This window comes from Microcaecilia unicolor, chromosome 1 (assembly GCF_901765095.1).
Source record: "Microcaecilia unicolor chromosome 1, aMicUni1.1, whole genome shotgun sequence".
In the NCBI taxonomy this organism is placed as follows: domain Eukaryota; kingdom Metazoa; phylum Chordata; class Amphibia; order Gymnophiona; family Siphonopidae; genus Microcaecilia; species Microcaecilia unicolor.
This window is the reverse complement of record NC_044031.1, coordinates 652,230,946-652,255,826: the sequence shown is the minus strand read 5'-3', so window position 1 is coordinate 652,255,826 and position 24,881 is coordinate 652,230,946. Positions and strand designations below refer to the sequence as shown.

Here is a 24,881-nt window from a genome sequence, read left to right as displayed (position 1 = left end):
GCGGAAGATGAGACGGGCAGCAGAGTTTTGAACCGACTGGAGAGGGGAGAGGTGACTAAGTGGGAGGCCAGCAAGAAGCAGATTGCAGTAGTCTAAACGAGAGGTGACAAGGGTGTGGACGAGGGTTTTGGTAGAGTGCTCGGAAAGAAAGGGGCGGATTTTACGGATGTTGTAAAGAAAGAAACGACAGGTCTTGGCGGTCTGCTGGATATGAGCAGAGAAGGAGAGAGAAGAGTCAAAGATGACCCCAAGGTTTCAAGCTGAAGAGACAGGGAGAATGAGAGAGCCATCAACAGAAATAGAAAACGGGGGGAGCGGGGAGGTGGGTTTGGGGGGGAAAATGAGAAGCTCGGTTTTGGTCATATTTAATTTCAGGTGGCGTTGAGACATCCAGGCAGCAATGTCAGACAAGCACGCTGAAACTTTGGTTTGGATGCAAGGTGAGATATCAGGGGTAGAAAGGTAGATTTGGGAGTCATCAGCATAGAGATGGTAGGAAAAGCCATGGGATGAGATTAATGAACCAAGGGAAGAAGTGTAGATAGAAAAGAGGAGGGGACCAAGAACAGAACCCTGAGGTACGCCGACAGGCAGAGGGATAGAAGTAGAAGAGGATCCACCAGAGTGAACACTAAAGGTGCGGAGGGAGAGGTAGGAAGAGAACCAGGAAAGGACAGAGCCCTGGAATCCAAGTGAGGACAGGGTATCGAGAAGTATGCTGTGATCAACAGTGTCAAAAGCAGCGGAAAGATCAAGAAGAATGAGGATGGAATATTGACCTCTGGATTTAGCCAGTAATAGGTCATTGGAGACTTTAGTAAGCGCAGTTTCGGTTGAGTGGAGAGGGCGAAAACCAGATTGTAATGGGTCAAGAATAGCATGTGAGGAGAGAAAATCAAGGCAGCGGCGGTGAACAGCACGCTCAAGTAATTTGGAGAGAAAAGGAAGGAGGGAGATGGGTCGGTAATTAGAGGGACAAGTAGGGTCAAGTGAAGGCTTCTTAAGGAGAGGTGTGACCACAGCATGTTTAAAGGCAGCAGGGACAGTCGCAGTGGAAAGTGAGAGGTTGAGAATGTGACAGATAAAAGGAATAAGAGTAGGAGAGATGGCATTAAGAAGGTGGGTGGGAATGGGATCAGAGGAACAGGTGGTACATTTTGAGGAAGAAAGGAGAAGTGTAGTTTTCTCAATAGTAACTTCAGGAAAGGAGGAAAGGGAATGAGGGGAAGGAGAGAGAGGGGAACGGACTAGTGGAGGGAGAGCTGGTGAGGTAGAGAAAGCAAGGTTTATCTTTTGAACCTTGTTGTGAAAGAATTCAGCAAGGGTCTGAGGAGATAATGAAGGGGGAGTTGGGGGAGGGGGCACCTTGAGGAGAGAGTTCAATGTGGTGAAGAGAAGTCGAGGATTAGAGCCAAGAGAGTTGGTCAGTTGGATATAATAATCCTGTTTGGCACGTAAAAGAGCAGATTGGAAGGAGGTCAGCATGAATTTAAAGTGTAAGAAATCAGCAAGGGCCCAAGATTTCCGCCAGAGGCGTTCGGCGGAGCGGGTACAGGAACGTAGGTAGCGGATATTAGAAGTCAGCCAAGGTTGGGGTTTTGTACGCCTTACAGGGCGGGTCATCAAAGGTGCAAGAATGTCTAAGGCAGAGGATAGAGTATTGTTGTAAGAAGAAACAGCCTCGTTGACAGACGTGGATGGTGCCACAGTAGAGAGGAGGTTTGAAACATGGGAGGATAGAGATGAAGGGTCAATATCGTGAAGATTCCTAGATAAATTAGATAGGATAGGACGGGACTGGGAGGGAGGAGATTTAAGTGTGAAAGTTATAAGATGGTGATCAGAGGAGGGATGATCAGAGGCAAGGAAACTAGAAGGTGAACAGTTGGAGGAGAAGATGAGATCAAGACAGTGACCATTTTGATGAGTGGGGGAGGTGGAGCATAGTTGGAGATTAAAGGACGACGTTAAAGCGAGTAACTTGGAAATATAAGAGTTGGAAGGATCATTAGCAGGAATATTAAAGTCACCAAGGATGAGAGAGGGGGAGGAAGGATCATGGAAGAAGGCAAGCCAGGAGTCAAAGTCACTGAGAAAGGATGAAAGGGACTTATTAGGGGGACGATAAATGACCGCTATTCGAAGAGGCAGAGGAGAGAAAAGGCGGATAGAGTGGACTTCAAAGGAGGAAAAACAGTGAGATTGAGGTGGAAGAAGGGGTTGAAATCTGGAGGAGGGAGAGAGAAGTAGTCCAACACCGCCCCCACGGCCAGCAGGGCGAGGAGTATGTGAAAATAGATAACCGCCATGGCACAGGGCTGCGACTGAAGCAGAGTCATCAGGGCAGAGCCAGGTTTCTGCTCCTGTTTTTTTTGTGGATTGTTCTTTGTAGAAAATTGTCCTTCGGTTTTTGCTTTTTGTAGATAATAAAGGTTCATAACTAATATTCTACAAACCTTTACACTTATCTAGGGTCCAATGCAGAAAAGTACTGCATGTTTACCTGCTTGATTACTGTACTGTATACATACACATTATTGGCCAAGCAATACATCAAAGAATTGAGTGTGATCTGCAAATTGTATTAAAACGTATGGTAAACAGGCCACTGAGAATTCTGCATCAATACAATAAAGGAAAGAGTTGATTTTGTTGTTAGAATAATGCTAGAAATGTTTCACCAAGGTCTGAACAGTGGGAAGAGTTGCTGAAGATGATATGTAGGAAGGGAAAGTTGTGTTATTTGATGCCTGTTATTCTGCACTCATCTCCCACAAAGCGAACTAAATGAAGAAGCACAAAAGTACAAGAAGTGGGCTTATCATACATCTAAGCCCATAAATAAAAAAACACTAATTAACAAGTGCGTCTGCTATAATTTTTATATCTGTGCAGATTAATAAACTCCTATATTCCACCCAACTGTGCATGTGTGAGAATGCTACAATTTTTATTTACTTCCACTTGATATATCGTCATGTGGCCTGTGCTAGGCTTCAAAGCTGTTTACAATCGATAATAATAAAAAGAGAGAGAGAGAGAGAGAGAGAGAGAGAGAGAGAGAGAGAGAGAGAGAGAGAGAGAGAGAGACAGGAGAGACAGCAATGAAAGGAGAAAAAGTTAGGGTGGTGGACTTTGGTCCTGGGGAACTGAGGAACTGAGATCGATTCCCACTTCAGGCACAGGCAGCTCCTTGTGACTCTGAGCAAGTCACTTAACCCTCCATTGCCCCATGTAAGCCGCATTGAGCCTGCCATGAGTGGGAAAGCGCGGGGTACAAATGTAAAAAAAAAAAAAAAAAGCTAGTTAACATCTGGACCAAAGGATTGAGTAAACAAATGAGATTTGAGTAATTTCTTGAATTCCGAGAGAGTGGGTTGAATCCTAATATCAATTGGCAATTTGTTCCATAATTTGGGGACAATATAGTGGAAGGCAGTGGATCATGAGGAAGTCAGATGGAGTGCCGATGGTGACAACAGCTGAAGGTGATTGTAGCCAGCAAAGCAAAGAAAGCAGAGAGGGGTATAGGGGATGAGAAATTTATTAAGGTAAGTAGGAGCGGAGGGCAGATGTGATTTGTAGACCACAGTGAGGAGTTTAAAAATGACAAGAGCAGAGACCAGAAGCCAATGATTGAACTTGAGCAGAGGCTTGACATAGTCAAAACCATCATCATTAGCGTAGAAAATGAATGTGGTTGCATACAGTCATCCCTTCCCGTTAACACTGCGATTTGTCCGTGCATTACATTTGCATTTTATTTGTTTGTTGCATGTGGCGGAATATTTTCTTGTTAATCTCGTGGTACTGTCACTATTTGTCCGCAGCTCTACCGTAAGCTTTCTGCATCTGAGCCCTAATTTACAATGCTTTGTGCAAGTTGCATAATTCATATTTGAAATTTTCTCTGAATTCTTTACTTCAGTTTCAACTTGTATTTGGATCCCTGGTCCTTCTCCTGTCAGCTCTTTGTGCTAAGATTTCCACCTGCTCTTTTTTTTTAATTATTATTATTTTTTTACTGTTTTCTCACTACATCTCTAATTTGGACACTTTTTCCCTGATATTTAAAACCATTAATTTCATGGCCAGTAAAATGGCATTCAACTGACTATCTGGCGATATTCAGTGAGAGATAGCTGGTTACCTCTTAGCAGAGAGCCAGTTAATTCGCTCAACACAACCGGCTATCCGCCAATACTCAGTGCAACGCCAGCTAAGTTTGGTGGCCAAATTCGGCCGCTGAAATAACAAGAATATCCTTGGCCGGTTTCAAGTTAACTGGCCAGTGCTGAATATCGACTTGGCTGGTTAAGTTGAAACCGGTATCAGGAAAAAAACAGGAGAAAAGACCTCTACGTCCGTACGCCAGTTGTCCAAAGAGAAGTAGAGGGTGACACAAATGACAATCAGCCGTTGGAAATGAAGTCTAAGGGTCTCTATTGAAAGCACCAGCATTACAGACATATTAAGTTGAAACTGGCCAAAAAATACCCAGATATTCAATGCTGGTTACCGGAAAAGGCCTGGCAGCCTGAATATTGGCCCCATTTATTTTCCATGGATAGATTCTCGCCCAATAAACCTCTGTCAGTGAGGACCCAGAAATATAGGGGTCGACATTCAAAGCGATTTAACTGGGCGGGAGAGGCTGCTGGCCAGTTGAATTGCTTATGTGGGGCTGTCCACTGATATTCAGTGGAACTTAATTGGTTATTGCAGCTGAATATCAGCGTTAGCCACTAAACTGAAAATCAGCAATTTTGAGGGTGGTTTGGCGGTGGAGTTGGCACTTAACTGCCTAAGGGCCCCTTTTACTAAGCAGCGGTAAGCCCAACACGGGGTTGTCACTCGCTAAACAGGAAGTACCGCCGGGCTACCGCAGCAGTCCAGCAGTACTTCCCATCCCTGGCGCGCCATCATATCCAACGCTACAAAAATATATTTATTTTTGTAGTGCCAGGGTGTACCTGGCGGTAATCGCGCAGTGCTAAGTGCTGCCCGGTTACAGCCAGGTTAGCGCAGGAGCCCTTACCGCCACCATAGTGGGTGGCGGTAAGAGCCCCCCCCCCCCCCGATATGGCTGCATGGCAAGTGCTTTACTTGCTGTACCACCATTTGCTGCAGTAAAGAAAGACTTCCCTTTTATTTACTGCAGTAAAAGGGGGTTTCAACGCGTGTGAAAAACGCGCTTTTGCCGCAGCTTGGTAAAAGGGGTCCTAAGTTAATTGGACAAGTCAGACCGCATAAAACTGAGGGTCCGATGTGCAAAGCTTAGCATGGTTGCAACGTTTGCTTTAGACTAGTTGTAGCCATTCTAAAGCAAATGTTACTTAGCGCCTGATGCACAAAAGGGTTTTGCGTGGCTTTAACCATGTGCTGTAGCAGCTACCAAGAATCCCATGAAAATGTGTTACAGTGAGATCAGTAGTATTATAATGAGTATTCCGTGCGATGCACAGAAAGGAACGCCTACCTTTAATGAGCAAACTTTTCCGACAGGTCTAGAGCTGTCCTTGTCTGAGGGCGACTCTACCCTATTCCCACCAGCAGCAGCATGAACAGGATGCTCTCTGGTCCCGAGATCCTAGAGCCACAAGACCTCTGCAAACCACTTCCCCAGTTTAATCTTTGGTCTGTTACAAGTCCTTCTTTTCAAACTCTCCCTAGAAATGACTTTTCTTTGAACCCTTTTTTACCTGGAATCTAAAATGGAGAGCGTTGACTTCAAAGAAATACAGACACGGGCAGGCCGATCCCAGGATTTTGCAGACCCCAGACAGGAGGGTCTGATCCTGGGATCCTGGAAACTGTGGCAAAGTGAACACCAGATTTCAGCTGCAGGCAGGATTGGGGACCGGCGGAGAGTGCAGCAACAAGACATCCTGTTTCTGCGTAGAACATGGAGAGCTTACCGAGCAACTGTGCTGCGCATGTGCTAAGCGCTTTCCCTATGTGCCACTTGCTGAAATTCCAAGCATTTCATTTGCATGCGATTCTCTTTCAGCATCAGTCGCTGTTTAGGAATCGGTAAGTTAGACTGCAGCTGCCGTATTTAATGGCGACTTTCGAGCATCAGGGCCTGAGTCCTATCTTTATCGTGTTTCGCTTACTTGTTAAGTGCTGAATATCACACTGGCTGCATAAACCCAGATTTTAATGCTGGTGCCTAGACATGGACTGGCATTGAATATCCAGGAATAATGCTGACAGAAGCCAAAAATAAAACACTGATCGTCGCCTGCTGATTATTTACCCCATAAACTTTAAATGTTCACTTTCTATTTAAACACTCCCATTCTGTTTTTATCAGGGACTTTCAGAACTTCTCGAAATGCCACAAACAGCAGTAACAATGTCGGTGTCACATCCTCTCTCTCCTCAGAACTCCGAATACTGCTTCATGGAGACCATCCCTGATATCACATGCCCACCTCCAGTGACTCACCGTACTTCTGCCCGAGGTATCTCAGGATCGTGTTTGACTGATACAGAACAAAATCTCCATCTTTGAATTGCGGTAACTGACCAAATACCTAATGAATAAAGAATATCAAAAAGGAGAAGTCACAAACCGAGGAAATAAACTAAAGACCTGATATCATAATCCTTGCTATCTGAGTTCCCAGGTACCTGCAGTCTGTGCCCAGGTGATGGCAATGATTTATTTTTTTCTAAATATGGCTTTGCTACTCACAGCTGTTTTTTTCAGATCCACTTCCCCAGCCATCCACTTCTGGATTGACACCACTTCTTCCTTCCACTCAGCGCCTTGGTCTGCAAGAAGCAGCCGTGCGGCTTCTGCACGTCCTGTGGGGTTAAAATAAAACTTTTACTAAGACGTATTTATATTGCGCTACTAGACATATGCAGTGCTGTACAAATGCATCGAGGAGATGGATTATTGCCACAGGAAACATAAAAAAAACCCCCAGTGACCCCAATTTTTCCATGCCCTGCTCTTTTTAGACAGCACAAAATAGAGGGGTATACCCAATAGACAAAAACCAGTATAATAAACAAACATAAAGCACATGAGTATGTCAGAGAGTCACCAAACAAAAATCTTCATAAACAGATATACTTTAATAGAACTTAAAAACATGAAGAGCATCAAATGGGTGTGTTTCCGTGATTATATCATAGGAATCAACACCCATTGACGATCCAGGCTATTTAGATGAATTCAGTCTGAAGACTGACATGTTTCGGCAGCATATTTGCTTCAGGGGCTGTTAGGAGACCTTGCATCCAAAAATTGGACAATGTAATTAGGCAAAAACCAAGTGTATCAAAAAGAAACAGGAAATACTTCTTTGCAACCAGGAGACAAATGATGAAACACAGCACAAACATGCTGGGAGAACAGATAGTCTTTACTCCAAAGCAGATTTGCCTATTATGAGTTTATTTATTTGTTGCACTTGTATCCCACATGTTCCCACCTATTTGCAGGCTCAATGTGGCTTACATTATTCCATAATGGCGATCGCCATTTCCGGAATGAGAAATACAAAGTGGTATTGCATTAAAGTTCATAAGTGACAGAGTAGATTAAGCAGTCAACTATAGAGAATTCATATTCGGATTGAGAAATAAAGTGGTATTACGTTAAAGTTCATTCGTGCCAAACTAACTGAAGCACTCAAGTATAGAGAGTTCAGTTTTGTCCAGTTCTGATATGAGTTTCGTTGTCTGGTATTTAGGATGGATCATTATGGTATGCCTTTTTGAACAGGTTGGTTTTTAGTGATTTTCGGAAGTTAGTTAGGTCATGCATTGTTTTTATGGCGTTTGGTAGTGCATTCCATAGTTGTGTGCTTATGTAGGAGAAGCTGGATGCATGTGTTAATTTATATTTTAGTCCTTTGCAGCTGGGGTAGTGGAGATTCAGGAATGTGTGTGCTGACCTTTTTGTGTTCCTGGTTGGTAAGTCTATGAGGTCTGACATGTAGACCGGGGCCTCGCCGTGAATGATTTTATGAACCAGAGAGCAAATTTTGAATGTAATACATTCTTTAAGTGGGAGCCAGTGTAGTTTTCTCTTAGGGGTTTGGCGCTTTCGTATTTCGTTTTTCCAAATATGAGTCTGGCTGCTGTGTTTTGGGCAGTTTGGAGTTTCTTAATGATTTGTTCTTTGCATCTGGCATAGATTGCATTGCAGTAATCTAGGTGGCTTAGCACCATTGATTGCACCAGGCTGTGGAATATTTCCCTTGGGAAGAAAGGTTTTACTCGTTTGAGTTTCCACATTGAATTATACATGTTTGTCAAAAGTACAGTATACTATTGCTAATTTGGTTGTGTACTTAGATTTTTTTTTATTATATATGAGTTTATATAGGTTTTACAGTCCATGTTTTTCTGTGGTCCAGGTTTTAGCATGTTTAGTCCACTGATGTATTTTGATATAATGTTTTGTTATAAATATTTTAATATATAGTATTTCATTGTTTATTTATTATATATGTATTTGTTCTCTTGTAGAACGATTTTATTAGATCCCTGATGCAGGTGGTGTCTCCGCCGAAACATGGACTCGTGTTGGGTCTTTATTAGGCAAAACCCACCATATATGTCTCAAACCGCATATAAAACCTTCAAATAGGTAACATTCTGAAAAGTGTATCTGAACGGAAAATCATGGGGCCTAATATTCAAAATTGATTTAAATCGCCTGTCCGGGGCTAACTGGGCAATTTCAGTGGCACTATCTGGTTAAGTGCTCCTGAAAATACTCAGTTTATGCCCAAGCCAAAACTAGATACTTTGGGGGCGTACCAGGGACGGAGTCATAGTAACATAGTAGGTGACGGCAGAAAAAGACCTATACGGTCCATCCAGTCTGCCCAACAAGATAAACTCATATGTGCTACTTTATGTGTATACCTGACCTTGATTTGTATCTGCCATTTTCAGGGCACAGACCGTAGAAGTCTGCCCAGCACTAGCCCTGCCTCCCAACCACTAACCCCGCCTCCAGACCACCGGTGCTGCCACCCAATCTCTGCTAAGCTTCTGAGGATCCATTTCTTCTGAACAGGATTCCTTTATGTTTATCCCATAAAGGTATGCTGTTCAGAAGATGACCCCAAGGTGATGAGACAGGGAGGATGAGAGTGTCGTTCACAGAGATAGAGAATGGGAGAAGAGGACAGGTAGGTTTAGGGGGAAAGATATGAAGCTCAGTATTGGCCATGTTTAGTTTCAGATGGCGATGAGACATCCAGGCAGCATGTCAGACAGGCAGGCTGAGACTTAGCACTTAACCGGTTAAAGTTAAAAGCAGTCCTATCTTTATGCGGCTCTTTACAGCCAGTTACGTGCTGAATATTGCACATAACTGGCTATATTTTGGCCGGCTCTGTATACCTGGAGATTCAATGCCAGAGCTAAGATGTGGGCCAGCATTGAGTTTCCGGGTATAATGCTGGCGGCGGTCAGTAAAACACTGATCACCACTGGCTGAATAGTGGGCCCGTAATTTTTATTTATTTAATTTTTTACTTCCCGCCTGCAAGCCTGAAAGCTATCAACGTGGTTTACATTCAGATACACTTTTCACAGTCAGTCTTGTGATTGAATTAATCTAAATAGGCTGGATTATCAATGGGCATTGATTCCTATGATATGATTGTAGTAACCCACCCATTTGATGTTCTTCTTGTTTTTAAGTTCTATTGAAGTATACATGCTTATGAAGAGTTTTGTTTGATGACTGTCTGACATTCCCATTAGCTTTGTGCTTGTTCATTCTACTCTTTTTAATGGGATCAGTGTCTGGCACAGTGGCGTACTTATTCAAGGTGCATGTGTTGCATACACACCCCCTGTCAGACCCGACCCCCTGCCCCCCCCACCCGTGCCTTAAAATCATACTTTTAGACTATGAGCTCAACCTCAAAGTTTTTATGCTTATTATAGTCTTGTTTTATTCCAGCACATAAAGCGCATCAAGCTTCCATCAGACATACCAACGATGATAAATACAACAAGTGGATGTAATTCTTGAACACAAGAGACTCCTGATGCAGGCCTCATAGGCCGAAACACAGCTATGTCGAGTCTTGTTCATCATCCAATAAATAGTTACTTTCATCTGAAGCATCGTTTACTTTTTGAATCATCTTTGCTGTCTCATTACATTGCATACCCATCCCCTGTCAGACCCGACCCCCAGCCCCCCGGCTCCCCCTGCCGCCCGTGCTTTAAAATCATCTATGCTCCAGTTTTTCCTGGGCAGCAGTAGTGGCACTCATAGATTGCCTGTACTGGAACTTCCTCTGTGAACCATCCTGTCCTTCACAACACAGGAAGTTGCATCAGAAGGGGCGAGACAGTTCAGAGAGGAAATTCTGGTGTAGTCTGCAGGCAGCCTATGAGTGCGACTGCCTCTCCCCGGGTGAAGACTGAAGCAGAGATGATTTTAAGGTACCTGGAGGATGGGCACAGGGGTGCACTGTGCACAGGAGATGGAGGATATGTGGAAGATGCACTTCCTGTAAAAAAATTCCTGGCTACACCATTGGTCTGGCTTATTCGTCGTTGAGAAAGTTAGAGGGTTGCTTCTTCTAAAGTATACTCAGTGCCATCTTCCTTTCCTTTCTGGGTCTGAATGTACTGCCTTTTCTTCTTACAGGGAAAGAAGTGTAGGGATGTGTGTTGATAACATTGTTTAGTGTGTGTTATAGTGTCACTGAGGTGACATTTTGTGTTCTTTCAAGCTTTCTATTACTGGCTTAATTTCCTTTCCTTTATGCATGTTTACAAAATATTTCTGGGTATCAGAAGATACTTCCAACCAGGAGACAAAGGAGATGTAGGGTCCAAATGTCTTAGACTTTATTGAGTAAAAGAAACTTCTAAGACTTGACACGGTGCTGTGTTTCGCTGTGGTCGCCTGTGCCAGGAGTCTGAAGGGTGTAACTCCTACAGTATCTGAGCAGCAAAAGCTCTCAATAAATGATGCAAAAGGACTCTGTAAAGGGAAAGCATTCAGTCAGTAGAGACCAAACACATGCAGTAACTTCTCTAACAAGAGAGACGTTCCTGAATGTGTTATACTTTTCTGGCGCAGGCTACTAAGCTGAAACACAGTACTGTGTTGAGTCTTAGAAGTTTCCTCTACTCAATAGAGTCTATGACATTTCGACCCTATGTCTCCTGGTTGGAAGTGTCTTCTTCTGATGCACTACTCTTGTGTTTCCTTCTGTGACTTTTTTGTAACGGTGTGCTTGTTCCCCCACCTTTGGTGATTTTCCTCTACAAAATATTGCTGTCAGATCCAGAGGCCTAGCCATCTCCTTCTTCCTAGACAATCTATCTGAAACAAAGTTGCTCCAGGCTTCTCTGGCCAACTTTTCCACCCTGATCTTCCAAAAGCGGCACACTGAGCCTGCAGGAGGACTTTACCGTTCTTATCCAATGTTGGTCTGATAAGCTGCCTTTAATTTAACCACTATAGCTAGCAGAGACCAAAACTGGTCACAAAACATAGGAGGTAGGTGGAAGCCTCTTGCTGACTTATTGTGGGGAGTTCTGGTGTGACTCTTTGGGGGTGGGGGAAGGGAATTAGAGGCCAGAGTCACATTGAAATTCAAATAACAGCTTGGGAGGGGAAGTGACCGTGTCTGGCAGCAGATTTGTTTATTTTTTAATTTAATTTTTATTAGAGTGAATTTTTTTAATGAGGTAAACAACATGACAAATATGGTTGACATTTTCATGTCATTTGCAAATGAAATCATGTCTCAAATGGAAAGCTGTGATACAGAAACTGAAAGTTTCATTTAGCAGTTGTTATGATGAAAGAGAGCAGATGATGATATACAGAGAAAAGACATAAAAGGAGAAATTTCCAGAAGGCGCTGGGCAAAAAATGCTCAGACTATAAAAATCTTTATGGCAGAAGCTAATAAAGATGTTGTTCTGTCATTGAGACATACAGTACTTCAACAGGTCCATGACTGGAAATAGCCAGATCAGATAATCTGTCAAAGAACAAAAGGCAGGAAGACACTGGGGAGGTGAAACACATTTTATTAAAATAAATAACGTTAAGATATCCCATCATGTCCCCATCTATATTTTCACACTTGGCCCCTCGGCTACGTGGTAAGCTGTATTGTAGAAAAGCATTAGCATCATATCTATGTTATCTGAATGTTGCAATGCATGCTTATTAGATGTTCCATTGGTATTATGCTGACATTGCATCAAATCTATGTTATTTATTTGGATTTATTAATGCCTTTATGAAGAGGTTCACCCAAGGTGGTGTACAGCAGATAGAGTTTAACATAAAACTTACAATTTTGTTAACAGCATAGCAATAGTAAAATAACCAAGAATAAACTAAATACAATAACAGGCTTATTTTCAAAAGAGAAGGACGCCCATCTTCCGATGGGCGTCCTTCTCACAGGGTCGCCGAAATCGGCATAATCGAAAGCCGATTTTGGGCGTCTTCAACTGCTTTCCGTCGTGGGGATGACCAAAGATCATGGGGGCGTGTTGGACGTGTAGTGAAGGTGGGACTGGGGTATGCCTAACACATGGGCGTCCTCGACCAATAATCGAAAAAAGAAGGGCTCCCTGACGAACACTTGGATGACTTTACCTGGTCCTATTTTTCTTAAGACAAAGCCACAAAAATGTGCCCTAAATGACCAGATGACCACCGGAGGGAATTGGAGATGACCTCCCCTTACTACCCCAGTGGTCACTAACCCCCTCCCATCCTCAAAAAAATGCTTTAAAATATTTTTTCCAGCCTCTATGCCAGCCTCAAATATCATACCCAGCTCCATGACAGCAGTATGCAGGTCCCTGGAGCAGTTTTAGTGGGCGCAGTGCATTTCAGGCAGGCGGACCCAGGCCCATTCCCCCCCCCTACCTTTTACACTTGTAGTGGTAAATGTGAGCCCTTCAAAACCCACCCAAAACCCACTGTACTCACATGTAGGTGCCCCCTTTCACCCATAAGGGCTATGGTAGTGGTGTACAGTTGTGGGGAGTGGGATTTGGGGGTCTCAGCACACAAGGTAAGGGAACTATGCACCTGGGAGCAATTTCTGAAGTCCACTGCAGTGTCCCCTAGGGTGCCTGGTTGGTGTCTTGGCATGTCAGGGGGACCAGTGCACTACAAATGCTGGCTCCTCCCATGACCAAATGGCTTGGATTTGGTCATTTCTGAGATGGGCGTCCTCGGATTCCATTATCGCTGAAAATCTGGGATGACTAGCTCTAAGGACGACCATCTCTAAGGTCGACCTAAATTTCGCGATTTGGGCATCCCTGACCGTATTATTGAAACGAAAGATGGCCGCCCATCTTGTTTCGATAATACAGGTTTCCCCGCCCCTTCGTCCGGACATCCGTCCTCAGGAAAACTTGGGTGCCCCTTTCGATTATGCCCCTCCACATGAGGTAAACTTGAAAACAGTAAATTGAAACCTAATAATAGAACAACCGTGAAACAGTATCAAAAATATACATATTTAACAGCACTGGAATTCAAATACTAGAGATATATTACAATGTTAGCATAATACTAATGATACACCTAATAAGCATGCATTAGAACATTCAACTAACATAGATATGATGCTAAAGATTTTCTACAATTCGGCTTACCATATAGCTGACGGACCAAGAGCAGATATATGATGCGAAGAAGATGCGTGCAGTTGGGATAATTTGATGGTTAGCTAAATTCAAGGCAAGTTCTTTATATAGTTAAGCAAGATATATGGAACTGATCTGAGTTACAGTGTGTGTAGCAAGCTAGTCCAGGTGCAGAATGAGTGTATAGTCAGTCACGCTATGTATTAAAGGCTTGGGAGAACAGCCAGGCTTTCACCTGCTTCCTGAAGTAGAGTTAGTCTCAAGTTACACCTAGCCCCTCTGGGAGTAAATTCTAAACTGTGGGGGCTAGTTCTGAGAAGGCTCACTGGTGGGTATCACATCATACAGTTTCTTTTGATGAGGGTAAGATAATGATGATCTTTGAGAGGACCTTAGAGGTCTCAAAGGTGTGTAAAGGGCTAACTTATTCTTTAAGTACTCTGGCCCATTTTGTCTAAGGACCTTGAAAATCAAACATAGAGTTTTAAATTTAGTCCTGTAAGATACTGTTAGCCAGTGTAGCTTTTGCAGGAAGGGTGTGATGTGGTCATGCCACTTGCAGTCTTCTATCAGCCATGCTGCAGCATTCTGAATTAACCGGAGCTGGTACAAACTCTTTTTTGGTTTGGCCAGTGTACAGGGCATTACAGTAGTCTAGTCGTGATGTTATGATGGCATGGACTACTGTAGTCAGACTCGTCTTTTCAATATATGGAGAGAGATTTCGTAGCTGCCGTAGGTGATAGAGACAATTTTTGATGGTTGTTTGAATTTGTGGGATCAGAGTGAGTGATAAGTCTAGCAGTATTCCAAGATTCCTGACCTGTGATTTTAGGGAGAGTTCATACTTCCCAAAAGGTATTTTGAAGTTGGGTATTTCTCCATTTGCGTATGGCATCCAAAGAATCTCTATTTTATTTGAGTTCAGGCAAAGTTTGTTGTTGTTTGCCCATTCCTGAGTTGCAGTTAAGCAGGCAGTCAGAGCTGTGGGTAGATCTGGTTCAACGGGTATACGTAGTTGCTCATCATCAGCATAGATGTAGAATTATGTGTCCATTGATCGAAGAAGCAGCTCAGCCAGAGGCTTGAGGTAGATATTAAATAAAATGGGAGACAGTATGGATCCCTGTGGCACCCCACAGTTCAGTGCCCAAAGTAATGATGTAGGATTTGAACCAAGTAAATACGATGCCACTGATATCTCTTTCTGCCAGTCTTGTAAGCATGATATTATGATCCACAGTGTCGAAGGCTGCTGAGAAATCAAGCAACACAAGTATCGAGGCAGATCCCCTGTCACGGTTTCTGTACAGATCATCAAGAAGGAACACAAAAACTGTGTCTGAAGCCAGATTGACATGGGTCTAGCCAATTACTTTCAATTAGCCAGTTGTTGAGTTGACTGCAGACTGTCTGTTCTATACGTTTTGACAAGAAAGGAATGTTAGAGATTGGTCAGTAGTTTTAGAGCTTATCCTGGTCCAGTGAGCTCTTTTTCAGTAAGGGGCGCACCACAGCTCTTTTTAGTGTTGTTGGCAGCTGCTCTTCCATAAGAAAGGAGTTAACAATTTTAGTGGCCCCTTCAATAAGGCCTGCGCTCACTCGTTGTACAATCCTTGCCGGGCAGGTTGTAGACCATAAACCTTTCAGGATATTTTCAAGAGCTTCCTCTGTGACCTGATTGACTGAGTCCCAGATGGCTGTGCATGGTGGGGAAGAGGGAATGTTCTATTTATTAGCTGGTAGGAGCTTTGATGGGACAGTCTGTAGGTCCTGATGGAGACCTTTAATTTTGTTGGCAAAGTAAGTGGCAAAGTCATTGTTGGTTAGTCGTGATTGGGAAGGCAGGTTCTGTTGTGGGGTTTGCAGTAGGCTGTTTACTATTTTAAATAGTTGCTTGGTTGAACTTGCAGCTTGTTCTATGTGTTGAGAAAAATGTTGTTTTTTGGCTGCTGTAATGGCCTGGCGGTACATTGCCATGTATTTCTTACAGTTGAGCCTATCTTCCTCTAAGATGAGATTTTTTTCCATTTTCTTTCAAGTTGAAGTCCTTGACGCTTAAGGATCCATAGCTCTGGGGAGAACCACGGAGAAAGTTTGTTTGTGGAGTAAAGGACCTTCTTTATAGGGGCCACTTTTTTCTTATGCCATTGCTAAGCATGCATTTTAGATATCAACCTGTTCTGACACAGTCATTATTTTTTCATCTACAAGGGGATAGGACAAGGCCTCTAGGAAGTTTTCAGCAGTCAGATTTCTCATGTCTCAGATTTCCTTTAGTACATAAGTACATAAGTAGTGCCATACTGGGAAAGACCAAAGGTCCATCTAGCCCAGCATCCTGTCACCGACAGTGGCCAATCCAGGTCAAGGGCACCTGGCACGCTCCCCAAACGTAAAAACATTCCAGACAAGTTATACCTAAAAATGCGGAATTTTTCCAAGTCCATTTAATAGCGGTCTATGGACTTGTCCTTTAGGAATCTATCTAACCCCTTTTTAAACTCCGTCAAGCTAACCGCCCGTACCACGTTCTCCGGCAACGAATTCCAGAGTCTAATTACACGTTGGGTGAAGAAAAATTTTCTCCGATTCGTTTTAAATTTACCACACTGTAGCTTCAATTCATGCCCTCTAGTCCTAGTATTTTTGGATAGCGTGAACAGTCGCTTCACATCCACCCGATCCATTCCACTCATTATTTTATACACTTCTATCATATCTCCCCTCAGCCGTCTCTTCTCCAAGCTGAAAAGCCCTAGCCTTCTCAGCCACTCTTCATAGGAAAGTCGTCCCATCCCCACTATCATTTTCGTCGCCCTTCGCTGTACCTTTTCCAATTCTACTATATCTTTTTTGAGATACGGAGACCAGTACTGAACACAATACTCCAGGTGCGGTCGCACCATGGAGCGATACAACGGCATTATAACATCCGCACACCTGGACTCCATACCCTTCCTAATAACACCCAACATTCTATTCGCTTTCCTAGCCGCAGCAGCACACTGAGCAGAAGGTTTCAGCGTATCATCGACGACGACACCCAGATCCCTTTCTTGATCCGTAACTCCTAACGCGGAACCTTGCAAGACGTAGCTATAATTCGGGTTCCTCTTACCCACATGCATCACTTTGCACTTGTCAACATTGAACTTCATCTGCCACTTGCACGCCCATTCTCCCAGTCTCGCAAGGTCCTCCTGTAATCGTTCACATTCCTCCTGCGACTTGACGACCCTGAATAATTTTGTGTCATCGGCGAATTTAATTACCTCACTAGTTATTCCCATCTCTAGGTCATTTATAAATACATTAAAAAGCAACGGACCCAGCACAGACCCCTGCGGGACCCCACTAACTACCCTCCTCCACTGAGAATACTGGCCACGCAATCCTACTCTCTGCTTCCTATCTTTCAACCAGTTCTTAATCCATAATAATACCCTACCTCCGATTCCATGACTCTGCAATTTCTTCAGGAGTCTTTCGTGCGGCACTTTGTCAAACGCCTTCTGAAAATCCAGATATACAATATCAACCGGCTCCCCATTGTCCACATGTTTGCTTACCCCCTCAAAAAAATGCATTAGATTGGTGAGGCAAGACTTCCCTTCACTAAATCCGTGCTGACTTTGTCTCATCAGTCCATGTTTTTGTATATGCTCTGCAATTTTATTCTTAATAATAGCCTCCACCATCTTGCCCAGCACCGACGTCAGACTCACCGGTCTATAATTTCCCGGATCTCCTCTGGAACCCTTCTTAAAAATCGGAGTAACATTGGCTACCCTCCAGTCTTCCGGTACTACACTCGATTTTAGGGACAGATTGCATATTTCTAACAGTAGCTCCGCAAGTTCATTTTTTAGTTCTATTAATACTCTGGGATGAATACCATCCATCCATTTTGTGTAGTCTGTAATAGAAAATTTGATTAGGAAATGATCAGTCCATGATAGGGGTGTTATCTCTATGCCACCAGCCTTGTGTTCCAAGATGTCGACCTCTTTGCAGAACACCAAGTCTAGCATATAGCCTTTTTCACGGGTTGGAGATTTGATCACCTGAATGAATCCTAGAACTGCCATTGTATCAAGGAAGGCAACAATAGTGGTGTCTGGAGTTTTGTTGTGTACATAAAAAGGTCTTCCATGATCAGTAACCTAGGGTAGCTCAGGGTTACCTCAGTCACCAGATTCAGCAGTTCTTGCACATATGATGTGGTGTTGTGAGGTGCTCTGTAGACCTCGAGCAGCCACATTGGTTCCTTGTCTCCCAGCTGGATTGGCAGGCATTCTGACTCAGACAGGTGGGTGATGGAGACTGCGCAATTTGAGTGTCTCTCGGATCAGGACTGCTATCCCTCCACCCCACTTCCCTTGTCTTGGTTGGTGCAGGATAGTGAATCCTGTGGGATATAGTACAGTCAATGGTACTCCTCCGCTTGCATCGTCTAAGTGGTATTCATTGATGACATCATGGATCAAATTTCCAAGTACTGGTCTGTATGTGGTTGTAGTTGTAGTTTTAGGGGTTACTTGATGGTGGTAGGCAGGTATTGAGTTTGTGTCTCCTAGGCAGATGGGGGAATCTATTGTTCCTTCTTCCCCAGATCACTGGGATATCTGAAGATTTTTGATTTACTAGACCAAAGCACATTCCTGGTTAAAGTAAGTAAGATTTCACAGCTCTCTAGCTATTCAGTATAAGGTATACCTGTACTGCAGACCTCAGGCACAGGCAGAGAAGTTGGACAGAAATCTGCGAAAGACATACAGAAACTATGCCAAAGTGGAAGGTATTTGTGCTAGGAGATTTTATTTTTTCTAGATGTTGATTGGAGCAACCTATCTGCAGAAAGAGTTAGAAGAAGAGAGATCCTGGACTCCCTGTGAAAGATACCTTTCAGGCAAATAGGAACAGAATTCACAAGGATGGAGATGATAGTGGATTAGGCACTTACAAAATGGAGAAAATCTTTCTAATAAGGGTGTGCAGCTGGAAAAGTTTTAGTGTCACGTTATTTTTGCGAATGTTAATTTTTTCCTTTTGTCATCACAGGAACAATGTGGTTGACTGCATACTCTTCAGTAACAGTGCGCACTATTGACAGCACACAAAAAAAATGAAATTTTGTGTGTGTGTGTGTGTGTGTGTGGGGGGGGGGGGGGGTCTGCTTGTTTATGTTTGCCAATGACATGAAATGACAGGAAATTTGTTAGCAGCAAAAGAGATGGAGTCCACAGTACAAGAAAGCAAAAAAAAAAAAGGACCAAGGGCCTCCAGAAATAGGTAACCACCAGCCTTCAACAAAGGATGCAACACAGATTGTGTTTCAGTGTAATGCCTTAATCAGGGGTCTATTCAAATAAACATAAATACATATGTATATGCATATATGAACAGAATTTAAAATTAACACAACCATAATTAATAAAATTAAATACATAAAAACACACAAAAATGATAATCACGCATGCAGTGCCATCTTGAAGGAAAAAAGTTTCTTACATGTGAAATAGAGTGAAAAGTTTGTGATAAGAAATGTGAAATCTTAATGCCAATTATAATTTACCATACGATATCATTCATTTCAGAACATCATAGACTTTCATGGAATGAATAATTTAGGCCCATCATAGTACAGAAACGAATAAAAATATTTTATAAAGTTCAAATACAGATACTTAGGTGTACAGAATTGTAAGTGATTATGGTGCATTTTGTGAAATGAGTGAACAAACAGACTATATTGAAACCTGATCGAGCTCTTATGAGCCTTTAGAATTCACCTTGGGTGAGATGCTGTCAAGTTCCCTCAATAGGGCAATCATATATAAAAAATAAAAATAAAAAAGGATACTTGTTAGAATCTCTCTCCCCACCCCTTTTTACAAAGCCAAGTGGCAATGCTGACACAGCCCATTCAAAGGCCCCCTTTACTAAGCTGTGTTAAAATGGGGCCCTGCACGAGCAGTGACAGCCATTTTCCCCACGTGCCAAGTCCCCTTTTACTGCAGTGGGTGAAAAATGAAACGAACGTGCGGTAAGTTTACACTTGCCATGCAGCCATTTTAGAGGAAGAACTTACCGCCACCCATAGAGGTGGCGGTAGAGGCTCCCGCAATAACCTGGCGGTAACTGAGCAACATGTAGCACTGCCTGATCATTACTGAGAAACATAAGTACGTAAGTATTGCCATACTGAGACAGACTGAAGGTCCATCAAACCCAGCATCCTGTTACCAACAGTGGCCAATCCAGGTCACAAATACCTGGCAAGATCCCGAAAAAGTTCAATACATTTTATGCTGCTTATCCCAGAAATAAGCAGTGGATTTTCTCAAGTTATTTTAATAATGGTCTATGGACGTTTCCTTTAGGAAGCTGTCCAGACCTTTTTAAAACCCCGCTACGCTAATTGCCTTTAACACATTCTCTGGCAATGTTGAGTGAAGAAACATTTTCTCCGATTTGTTTTCAATTTACTACTTTGTAGCTTCATTAAATGCCCCCTAGTCCTAGTATTTTTGGAAACAGTAAACAAACGATTTACGTCTACCCGTTCCACTCCACTCATTATTTTATAGACCTCTATCATATCTGCCCTCAGCTGTCTTTTCTCCAAGCTGAAGAGCCCTAGACGCTTCATTCTTTCCTCATAGGGAAGTCGTCCCATCCCCTTTATCATTTCCGTTGCCCTTCTCTGTATCTTTTCTAATTCCATTATATTTTTCTTGAGATGCAGCCCTTTTCTTCTTAGATGTACTTCGTTTAAGCCCAAACAATTCATGAACTTTCCTTCTTTGCCTTACCCTTTTTAAGCATCCCCCTTTCCAGCTTCATTTTCTGCAATCAATCATCTTAAACTCACACATCAGTAACAGTGAATATCCAATTCAGACTCTTGCCCCAGGACAATAAGGCTTCTGGTTCAACTTTGATATACTGTGAATAAATTGCTAATATTTATCTTGCAATAAACAGTTACATTTCATAAAAATAGAGTCTTCGTTGGATGATGGGCTAGTGCTGGTTTACCAGTCTGGAGTGGATATTAAGGTGTCTGCATGCTTTAAGAGGCCAGAAACAGAGAAAAAGGATAGATTTATATTCAAGGAGGGGAATGTGAATCAGCAGAAAATGAACCTTGTAAAAAGCAAGGGACCTTGCAGCAAACAAAGTAAGAGAAACATATTCTGCAAAGTTGTAGCAATTGAAGGGCTTATACTGTAAACCAGCCAAGGCCTTGAAAGAAACAAGAAAGAAATATTCTGCAACCCCTGCAAAGCTCTTTTAGATATGCTGACTAGGAACTCAGTAAGAATTTTATGAAGATTTAAAATGGAAATTGAAATATTGGGAAAAGCAGCTTTGAAACAATATTCCTCAGAGCAAATTCAGTTTTATTGCCTGTCTTTTGAAGTGCAAATTTATAACCATGGCTATCTACTTGGAGAGCTACTCCCCCCTCCTCTCTCCATTACCTTTGCATCAGTGGTGTGCTGGAAAATTTTTAACAACAGGCTCTCTCTGGGCATAGCCAGCCCTGCTATTTGGGGGGGGGGGGGGCCTGGGTGGACTAGGGGGGCAATGCATTTCTCTCCCTCCCCCTCCCTCCCCATGCGGGCATGCTAGACATACCTTTGCTAGCAGGGAGGCCGAGCCCCACCAGCCAAATAAATGGACCACTGCCACTCCCTGCTGCTTATTTCTGGCTCTGAGCAGCATGCCAGGAATTCTCATGCATAGAGTGGAGGAGTGGCCTAGTGGTTAGAGTGGTGGACTTTGGTCCTGGGGAGCTGGGTTCAATTCCCACTGCAGGCATAGGCAGCTCCTTGTGACTCTGGGCAAGTCACTTAACCCTCCATTGCCCCAGGTACAAATAAGTACCTGTATATAATATGTAAGCCGCATTGAGCCTGCTATGAGTGGGAAAGCGCGGGGTACACATGTAATAATAAAAAAAAATACTTGTGCTAGAAGTCCTGGCATGCTGCTCAGAGCCAGAAACAAGCAGCTGGGAGCAGTGGCACTCCATTTAATTTGGCTGGTGGGACTTGATATCCTTGCCAGCAAAGGTGGCCCATCTCAATGCTGGAGATTTACCACTGCTATTCTGCTCATTGAAGACCAATGAGTAAGGTTTTTCTTGTGGGCCCCAGGCCCCCAGCCATGTCTAAAACCAGTTCTAGCAGACGCACATTCCAAAAACTGACATATTCTAAACAATAAATAGAAAATAAATGTCATTTTCTACCTTCATTGTCTGGTCATTTTATTGTTCTTATTGTGTTGGTCCCAGTCTCTGATTTCTGCTTTCTTCTTTCTTCCTTAACTGTTTTGCCAGAGTCTACTTGTCCATTTGACACTTCCTCTCTCTTCATGTCCACCATCCATCTTCTCTCTGCATCCCTATCTGTCTGACCCAGCATCACCCCCTATCTTCCTACCATGTTGAGCATCTCCCATCTCTGTGTTCCTATTCTTGCCCTATCCAACATATCTCTTCTGTGTCCCTATGTCCCCAGCCACTTGCTAGCATCTCCCCCTCTCTCTCCCCCCAGGGGTCCAGCAAGTATTCTTTGCTCTTCCCTCACTTCTGTTGTGTCTCCTCTTTGCAGGTTCAGCACTTCTCCCTCTTCCTTCTTTCCCTGCATGTCCTGGCACCTCTCTCTCTTTCTTGGTCTTCCAATCCCCATCCCCAAAGTCCAGCACCTCTTTCCCTCTCTGTGGCCCTTCTCTTCCTCATTCCCCTTACCTCACTGAATCTCTTTCTTTGGTACCTAACCTCCCTATCCAGCACTTCTCTGCTTCTTTGCACCCATCTTGATGCAGCACCTCTGTCCCTCATTGACCCACCCCTTATTCAGCAACTCTGTCCCTCTCTATTCTACCCCTCCCGATGCAGCACTTCACTCTCTCCTTGCCCCCCCATGCAGTACCTGTCTTCCTCATTGTTCCCTCCAATGCAGCACCTCTCTCCTTCTTTGACTCCCCATGCAGCAACTCTCTCCTTCCTTACCCCCCCCCATGCAGCACTTCTCTCCCTCCCTTCAACCTCCCCCCATGCAGTACCTGGCTGGCTGCCTCCCTTGTTCCCCCCCCATGATGCATTATCTGTCTCCCTCGTTGCCCTCCCCCCAAGCAGCACCTTTCTCCCGAGTCTCGACCCTACCCCTCTTGATCCAGATTCTCTCTCTCTCCCTCCCTTCCCTTCCACATGCAGTACCTAGCTGGCTGTCTCCCTTGTTGTTCCCCCCGCCCAAAGCAGCACCTCTCTGCTCTCTCTTCTTGCATTTCCTTGCCTCTTGCTCTTGCCCGTCTTCTGCGTTTAATTTTTTTTAAGCAGTGTTAACACGTCAGCAGGAACCTAGGGGCCTTCCTTCAGCGTGTTCCGCCCCCGAGGGCTGAAGGAAGGCCCCTGGGATTGGCTGAAGCAGTCTATTCCTGCTGACGTGTTAACACTGCTTTAAAAAAAAAGTAAGCGCAGGTTTGCGCGAAGCAAAAGAAGAGAGGTTGGGGGGGAGGAGGAGAAACAGAGAGAGAGAAAGAGAAGAAGTGCCAGGTGGGGACCAGAGCCCAAATTTTGGGAGCCGGTTGTTAAAGTAGCTACTTTAACAACCGGCTCCCAAAATTCTGAAAAAAATAACAACCGGCTCTCGTGAGCCAGTGCGAGCCGGCTCCAGCACACCACTGATCTGCATGCTAGTGAAACCTGATTAGAATAGTAGTAACCTTGCCTCAGACAAAAGACCTAGCATTAAAACAAACAGTTTCTGGCACAGAATCAGTCTTCCCTGCCTGTAAAAATCAGTTTTCTGTTCACAAGCCACTCCAAAGACTTGGCTGCTTCCAGATTCTGCTAAGAGCTGCCTTCTCACACAAATAATTTATATAATAGCAGAGTTTAATGTGTCACAACATGATTTGATTGTGGAAAATGCTGAAGTGAGTATGCAAGTTGAGTTAAAGAAAACCTATGCACAGTGCATGGAGACCCTGTTTGGCCACAGCATAAGAGTAAATCCAAAAGGGTATGCAAATTGATTCCAAAGGCCTTGGAAAAGTATTAAACCAACCAAGAGAAATACCTTAACTAGGCTTTGGCATAAGGTAGAGAAAACGTCCTCATTGCTCAGTATTTCTGAAGCAGTCAGTGACCTCCATATAGCACAACTACAGAGACACCAAGGGTGACCCATACCAGAGCTGGAAATTTACCACTGCAATGCCGGAGATTGAAGGCCAATGAGTAAGGTTTTTCTTATGGGCCCCAGCCGTGTCTAAGACAAGTTCTGGCAGATGCACATTCCAAAAACTGACATATTCCAATCAATAAATAGAAAATAAAATTTTGTTTTCTAACTTTGTTGTCTGGTCATTTTATTTTTCTTACTGTGTTGCTCCCAGTTTCTGCTTTCCTCTTTCTTCTCTTAACTGTCTTGCCAGAGTTCCCTTGTCCATTTGGCACTTCTTTCTGTCCATCAGGGCCACCGAGAGGGGAGGCGGGGGGGGGGGGGGGCAAAATTCCCCGGGCTGGGCCTCCAAGTGGGGCCCAGTGCTGGGGTCTCTCTCTTTTTCCTGCTCCTGACAGGACCCAAGTGATCACATCTCAACAGGAGCAGGAGAGAGAGAACTCCGGCGCTGGGCCCTCCTTGGAGACTGGGGAGGACCCAGAGCTTCCTCCAGCGCTGCTCTGCTGATCGGCTGCTTTTCCTCTCAGGCTTGCATGCTCGGTTTTGAAACTGAGCATGCCCTGAGAGGAAAATCAGACGCAGGGGCAGGCAGTCAGCGCTGGAGGAAGACATCTTCTGCTGGCGGGGCCTCAAGATCCCCTCCAGCCAAGGTATTTCCTGCTGAGGCAGTGATCGGGTGGGGGTGGGGGTTGGCAGCGATTGGGTGGGGGCAGCAGCGGATAACAATTGGGGGGGGGGTGGTAGCAGCCCTGTTCTGGGCCCAGCGGCGGCAGCCCTGCCCTGGGCCTGGTTCAGTCTCTCGGCAGCCCTGCTCTCCATGTACACTAAACATCTCTCTATGCCCCTATCTATCTGACCTACCACCACCCCTTGCCCCTATCTTCCTGCCTTGTTGAGCATCTCCTAGCTTTGTATTCCAATTCTTGCCCTGTCCAACATAACTCTTCTGTGTTTGGACCTCTACCCTGAAGAAGCAAGTGAAACTTGGCCATGTCGGCAGAGGTTCTGGCTGTTTTTACATAAGTACATAAGTAATGCCATACTGGGAAA

General features: G+C 44.0%; 1 protein-coding gene across 1 annotated transcript in view; it reads right to left on the bottom strand.

Annotated features, from left to right (window-relative positions):
- The window catches only part of LOC115456763 (glutathione S-transferase P 1-like), a 57,487-nt gene that overhangs the window by 28,408 nt on the left and 4,198 nt on the right, over positions 1-24,881 (bottom strand). Inside the window, exons 3-4 of the mRNA XM_030186044.1 lie at positions 6,701-6,813; positions 6,452-6,539 (exon numbers count right to left, since the gene is read on the bottom strand). Coding sequence (XP_030041904.1) covers positions 6,452-6,539; positions 6,701-6,813 — 201 coding nt within the window. The remainder of the gene's footprint in view (positions 1-6,451; positions 6,540-6,700; positions 6,814-24,881) is intronic.